Below are 7,185 nucleotides of genomic sequence, written 5' to 3' on the forward strand. Positions count from 1 at the left end.
AGGCATCTTTGCAGGTATTCCCATGATTAATGCCCCTCCTCAGTGCCAGGTTCACCTCCCTGCCCTTCATCTCACACCAGTACAACTGCACATGTACTTGGGCACATTCATGGGAGCAGAGCCACTGGAAACCACATGGAAACAGGGAGCACCAAGGATGCTGGTCACCCCCAAAACCTGCTCTTGGGAATGCAGACCCCTCAGGGTGATTGGGGCTGTATTTCAGCAGGCTGCTGGCACAGCACAGATGAGCACTGGGGCTCTTTGCTTCACAAGCCACTGAATTCACCCCACAGGGAAGAGGAGCCATGTGGTCACTGCTGTGTGGATCCCTGCTACTCCTCTGGAACAATGCACACGCAAGCATGGGAAGGACAGTGGCAGCCGCCACAGGGCATCAGAGCAGCAAGGGGGATGTGGGTGGCATTTTGGGGTCCCTGGGTGCTGAGAACTCGTTTGCCTACAGCCCTGACCTTTGCTGTCACTAAAACTTGCACAAGCTTGTAATTTTTAACTAGTTCCCCTGTAGCAGGCTTGTTATTTTTTCAGGACGGGGTTTGAAAATGCGAGACATCTACAGTAGTAAAGATTTTATTGTGCTGGCAGCGGACTGTAAAACTCGATTACATGACACCAGGGATTGCCTAAACCTTGTTCCCACTGATGCAACTGCTCAGGCTTGGGGGGGATGTGAGGAAGGGAGGTGGTTTTGAGTCACGTCTGGAGGTGCTTTAGCACGAAGGGCAGGAGCAGCCCACTCCCACCCAGCCACTCCCACCCTTCAGCCAAGTGAGCCCAATGTGGACCTGAGGATCTGGGGGGATCACAGGAGGCATGCATAGCTGAAACAATGGATGAGTGCTTGGCTCCTCACTGCCTAATGACATGAAAATCATAGGGAAGCCCAGCCTGGAAGGAGTAAGCGGAGATTTTTCTGTAGAAAAAGCTTTTCCATCTACAAATGGGCTCCCCTGTTGGCCCCCTCTCTCAGTTTGCTGCTGACATGGGAGTTTTCCCTCTAAGACAAAACTTTCCGCAGTTTGTATCCGTTTTATATCCATTTATATGACTGCTAGCGTTTTTCATATTCCAAAGGACCATTTATGGTAAGAAAATACGTTTTCCAATAAATAATCAAAGTGATCATATTTTGGAAGGGGAAAAAAATCATAGTAGGAAACTTTTGCAAAAAAAAAATTGGCCTGTGCTGAACACTGAGCCAGCATGATATCTTTTTTCCTTCCAATAAATCTTCTGGCTTATTTCTGTACCCAAACTACAGCGAGCCAAGAGGAATTCCTGAACGCTTGGGTACAGTCAGCCCTTCCCCTGCTGCGGCATGCTGTAGGAATGCCACGAGCTTTTTGAAGCTACCTCCAGGATTTGGTTAGCCAAAGAGTAAGAGAAGCAACAGGCTAGGAACATGGCACTTTGCAAGCAAAATAAAGCAGCTTTTTTTGCTACACCAGTGGTGTAAGCCTCAGGGAAGGGGAAAGTCTGGCAGGGAAGCTGACTAGAAGGGAGACAATGGTGGATGGAGGAGCCTCCTTACAAAGTCCCTCTGTCAGTAAAACATGGGTTCAGGTGAGCTCAGGTAACATTAAGCAGTGCAAGCAGGAAAGCCCTAAACGGCAAATCTCAGCTTGTGATTAACCTGGGGAACACCCTGCTCAGGAGCCTTTCCAAGGCAATCACTCGACTGAGGTCCATTGAACCTCGAGCAGTGTGATGACTGCAGGCAAATGATTGCCAAGGAGACCTGGAGGGCAATTCTGCGGGTTGTCCTCTTTGTGTGAGATTCCAGGTGCGAGATCCCTGCTGTGGAGGAAGAATGAGTCACACAAGACTTCTCCTCCTGGCTTTGGCAACCTACTTCAGCCGGGGTAAAATGGCAGGTCTTATCCTATGTAGCTGCTAACTCCCCATCTTTAACCAGCAGTAAGGTCTCAGTAAGTGAATTCCCTGAACTCCTATCTTGCTGAAACCTGAGTCCCTCTTCATGGGTATACCACTAGGTCATTCAAGTACATCCAGTATCTTTTTTGAGGGGAAGAGAGGCAGAGATAATGTTACACATTGTGCAGAAATGCTATTAACTGTAGTTGAGCATCACAACTTGGATTTATTAGCAGGGGGCTGAAAGACCTACATGGCAGGGGATGTAACTGATAACCTTGTCTTGCATCCGTTTGAGCAAATGGGTTCCGTCCCTGTGCGCTCATCGGAGATTTAGCGCTTCTCACAAGCGTTTTTGCAATCACAGTCATTTAGCAAACATATGATACTTCACACTCAAAGCCGTGACAGGGGCATATGGCACTTCCTACCTCCTAAGTGTTGATGGACGGAATTGCTCTGACTATTCAAGGAATCAAAGGCCTGGTTCGAATCTCAAGGCATTGCGTTGATTTCGGTGAACTTCCTTCTGATTTATCCTGTGTATGGAGAACGAGGCTTATTCTAAGTTAAACAAGCAAGAGAGTTCGAACAGATGAAAATGTCTCCTACTCAGTGGTGCTCAGCACTTGCAGTCTCAAAAGTTGGAGCAATGGGAAGTTTGAAGATTATCTCATCCCCAGCATTTAAAATAGGCCTTTTCAGGCAGAAAAAATAAATAAAAGGAGAAAAGAAAAAGAAAGTATACTTTTAGCAGGAAAAAGTACAAGCTCGCTATTGGTGGCAGAAAAGTTGAGCACAAAGGTACTCAAAAATTGGATAATGTTGTGAAAAAGAGCAAGAGCTAGATCTGTTGCCAAAATCAGATCCAGAAAAGCCAGTGGACCACTCCTGACCCACCATCTCCTTTTAAAAGCAAACTTACCAGCCAGAATGGAGATAATCAGATATCTCCTTGTTTTCGCTGGGATTTACCAGAAACGTTTCTTGGTGGTGAAGACACCACTTTGGACAGAGCCCCAGAGGAAAGACCTGAGTTACTCAGAGCTCTCAGCTGCAAATGGCAGTGACTGAGCCTTTACTCTGCTTAATCCCTAACAGGAATTTGAAGGGGAAGGTGAAGGAGAAGGGGGAGAAGGGGAAAAGGCTTATTTTTTTTTCACGTACACAATTCCAAATGCTCAAACTCTGGACCTGTGCTGAGCCAAAACGACCACCCAAGGTCTCCTGCAAAATGCAGATGTTATTCCTCCCCCTGCCCAAGCAGTGGACGCGTGTCTCTCGCTGTGCACCGCGTGGCCAGTGAGCCTCCGCACAATAATGTGTTTTCTTTCTCCTAACACCTGACAGTAGCATGATTTCACCAACCACTTGGTCCCATTGCTGCATACTTTCCAAGGTGATATAAATCAAACAGATTAACATGTTTGCTTTTAATTTTACATTTTAGAAACAGCTGTTGAACCACCTCAATGCCAACAGTGTCTATTGCCAGCATTAGTCTCATTAGTAATCATTGCAGCTGTAATAGCACCATTATCTCATGCTAAAAGGGTCACTGATGGCTCAGGACAGAGCTTCAGGGAAGCGAGAAGAGCGGACTAAATGAGATGGAAACTGCAAACAGTTGCTTCTGTCTTAACTTGCATAAAGACCTGTGGATGCTGCGCAGAGGGAAATTAATTTGCACAAGTAGCAAAAATTTTGGCTAGAGTGTCATCAAGTAGGTGGGGCTTATGGTAGCTCTTGTGTCACTTGGGCTAACGTAAAGCATATAAATATGGGAAGGAGAGAATGGGGACACTACTACCAACCATCTTCATCCCTCAGACCGAACTTCTCTCCACCTCTTGCTGCCACCTCTTGGGTAAGTCAGACTGCCTCCCTTTCACCTTCTACCTCTTTTCAGACCTGTCTTAAGTTGACGTAGCAGGTGGCGACAAGTGTGGCTCATTGACCCAGGAAAATGAGGTCTTTGAGCACATTGTGCTGGTTTTGGGCCATCATCACACATTACAGCCCATTCTGACTGGGCAGAGAGGGTTTTTCCCCTGAAGGAGTCTGCTGATCTTGGCTGTCAAGGGCATGTACGCTATAGGGATTGGTGGGATGGTTCTTCCAGCCTTTTGAGGCAAGACAGCAGGGAGTCTGAGACTGATGGAGCATGGAGATGGACTTATGGTTATAGTCAGCAGCCATTTACTGTCACTTGTAAAGCCTGATGCAGGAAGCTCTCCTTCCTTCTCAAACTAGAAGGTCCATCACCTACCTTGGTCTCATTTCCTTGTCTGAGGAGCTGAAAGTCATAAAATGCTTGATTTCAACCTATTTTTACCTCCTAGACTCTCCTGTGTCTCCTCTGCCTCTTACCCCTAGGCCTCACCCTGCCCACCATGGCTCTCTGGATCCGATCGCTGCCTCTCCTGGCCCTGCTCGCCCTTTCTGGCCCTGGGAGCAGCCACGCAGCTGTCAGCCAGCACCTCTGTGGCTCCCACTTGGTGGAGGCTCTATACCTGGTGTGTGGGGAGCGGGGCTTCTTCTACCAACCCAAAGCCCGGCGGGATGTTGAGCAGCCTCTAGGTAAGTCGGGCTGATCGTGAGAGCAGCCGCGTGCTATGTGATGCGAGATGCAAGAACCGCCTGTGTTTGACAGTGACACCAGGAATGTCCTTACCACGGGGAATGCCAGGAATACCTTTGGCATACCAACAGCGTCACATTGCCAGTGAAAAGCTCTTCAGGTTAAAAAGGCAGATGAGAGGGCAGGCAGGGGGAGAGGATTTATGAGGCAAAAGGAATTGTGCCTGAAAGCTCAAACTCATCTATTTCTTTGTGCAGCCGTTACACCAGCCTGGGAGTACTCAAAGAAAATAGAAGTGGGAGGAACTCAAGAAGATTCCTTCTGCCCCAAGACAGGATCAGTTGTCCCCATTCTCTTTCTTAGCCGTGTTTTTCTAGTGCATTCATAAAAACCTCCAGAGAGAAAGCTTCTTCTGCCTTCTAGAGCTGCCCATTCCCAAGTTTAACTGACCTTCTTCCTGAGTGTTTCTTCCCAATATCCAACCTGAACATCCCTTGCTGTAAATGATTTCTTGTTTTCTCAATAGTGGACATGGGAAAGAGCCTAGTCCTTTCATCTTTATGATTGCTTTTCAAAATGTTTGAATACTGTTCCCATGTCTAGTTTTAAGCTCTCCTCAGCTACACAACCCTACTACCTTCTTAGGTCATATTTTCTAGATGTCTAAACATGCGAGTTGTTCTGCATTTGTCTACATGTTGCTGACTGATAAGGCCTGGAGAAGCACATTGAACATTCTGCCTTCCAAGCTTCTAATCAAGACTGTGAATAGATGCAGAAGAGACCCCTGCCCAAATCACATCCATCTCAATCCTCTTGTTTCAAGATCAACCTTTAACCTCCTCTGACTACTATACATCTCTCCCACCATTTCTCTTCCCATCAAGTGCTGTCTTCATTCATGTCCAATTCCTTCTCCTGTGTATGCAACCATCCTGCGAAATAGCCTTAGGGGTCATTGTAAGGTGAAACAAGATAATGACGTAGCAGAGGGCTTGCCATGATTCGTTCAGGATGTCATTTACTCCATTCTCTGATTATTAATTTCTGGAGACCACCACAAGTGGGTTGGAGGTTGCATCAGCCAAATTACCTACATACTGTACAGAGAATTTCATCGTGCCAAACAGAGTGGAAGTATTTGAGGATTTTCCACCTCTTCTTTCAGGACTTTTGCCTGAGCCACCACCTCTTTGTCACAAAATCTGGTTATGTTTACAGTCTGCTCACAGCTGGCTCAAAGGATGAAGACAAGTAAATCACAAAACATTGACTAGCTATTTCCTCTTCTACTTAACATTAGACTAAATTTTTCCCAAATTTCCCTTCTAGCACACTAGCATAATGATTTTGTGTTACTCTTGTGCCTTGTTCATTGCCTCACGCTTTGGGGGCTTGGGGATTTTGCATCTTGTACTGTACTTGTATTGCCCTAGAAACCACATCTCATTCTCACTTTCCAGGCATTTTCTCTTTGTTGTCAGGGATTTTTTCCTGCAGGAAAAAATCAGTGATTTATTTGCCATTTTCCATATTTTCATTGGGCAACTAAAACCTGAACAGATCTATGCACAAGTTTTCAAGTTCTCACCAGCAAATAAGACATTCTGTTGAGTTTTATCTGTGTCCAAATACCCTAATTTATCCTTGCTTCTAAAAACTTGCCCCCAGCTGGGAACACAGACCCACACAAATGCTTTTGCTGTCAGCTTGAGGCTATATCCAGGCAGCCAACTGCATCAGGCTGTTCAGGAACAGCTGGGAAATGCACCCGGCCTCAGAACTGGACTGTCCCTGCAACCCCATGAACATCCCAGTTGTCTGCCCTGGCTCCCAGAAGAGTGGGTAACTGCCTAAAGGGCGCTGCAATCCCAAACTCTTCTCTCTAGAGCAGACAATCCCATTTTATTATCTTACCTACTAGCTGCTCACCCCATGGAGGGTGCAGAGTTTCTCTTCTTCTCCGCATGTCTTCCCCAATAAAGCCCCTGTATTTCTTTGCCCCTCACACTGCCAATAGCCACTCGGCATCTTCTGAACACCACAGGATTATTTTGGGAGAGGAAACAGGGAGCTTGCAGGTGCTACAAGCAGCATCAACCTGGGGAAACCTGTGCAACTTCCTTCCCATTTTCCAACCAACTCTGGATTAAAAATCTGGTGCCTGCTAAGGGGATGTCTGCAGGGCTCAAGAGCCGGGGCTGATGCTGTGCGATGTCCCACAACTTCACTTCTTCTTCCCTGGCAGTGAGCGGTCCCTTGCACGGTGAGCTGGGAGAGCTGCCCTTCCAGCAGGAGGAGTTTGAGAAAGTGAAGCGAGGGATCGTTGAGCAATGCTGCCACAACACCTGCTCCCTCTACCAGCTGGAAAACTACTGCGATTAGCAGCAGGGCCGGCGCTGGGGAGCTCACGGGCCGCGGGCAGAAACACGCGCTTACGCTACTGCATCGTCGAAGCAATTGAATAAATGTTGTGGATCTATTGGAAGGACTGTGCTGGTTCCTGCGTCCACATCTTTTTGTCTGCTTTAGAGTGTCAGTGTCCATGCTTGGGTAAGGCAGTTTTCAGCCATAACTTCACATTATCCTTCTGCCACACAAATGAACTCCATGGGAGCAAGGGAGGGAGCAGCTTTGGAGCAGGTATATAGAGCATCTGGCACCCCCAGTGCTTGGAGAATGAGCAGGAGAAGGCAGAGAGGTTTGAA

General features: G+C 47.2%; 1 protein-coding gene across 1 annotated transcript; it reads left to right on the forward strand.

Annotated features, from left to right (window-relative positions):
• Positions 1–3,690: 3,690 nt before the first annotated feature.
• LOC121669604 (insulin) lies at positions 3,691–6,886 on the forward strand. Its single transcript, XM_042038751.1, has 3 exons — positions 3,691–3,763; positions 4,273–4,476; positions 6,726–6,886. The coding sequence occupies exons 1-3, from the start codon at positions 3,691–3,693 to the stop codon at positions 6,860–6,862; spliced, it is 414 nt and encodes a 137-aa protein (XP_041894685.1). The 3' UTR covers positions 6,863–6,886.
• Positions 6,887–7,185: the final 299 nt, after the last annotated feature.

This window comes from Corvus kubaryi, unplaced genomic scaffold (genome assembly GCF_017639235.1).
Source record: "Corvus kubaryi isolate FWS band 111438036 unplaced genomic scaffold, C.kubaryi_AGA036_p1.0 37392, whole genome shotgun sequence".
Lineage (NCBI taxonomy): Eukaryota > Metazoa > Chordata > Aves > Passeriformes > Corvidae > Corvus > Corvus kubaryi.

Bases quoted from the DNA above. Each gene is read 5' to 3' on its own strand.
- LOC121669604 (XM_042038751.1), top strand. From the start codon at position 3,691: ATGGGGACACTACTACCAACCATCTTCATCCCTCAGACCGAACTTCTC. The intron at 3,764-4,272 runs GTAAGTCAGACT...TCTTACCCCTAG, and splicing joins CTCTTGCTGCCACCTCTTGG to GCCTCACCCTGCCCACCATG. The intron at 4,477-6,725 runs GTAAGTCGGGCT...CTTCCCTGGCAG, and splicing joins GGATGTTGAGCAGCCTCTAG to TGAGCGGTCCCTTGCACGGT.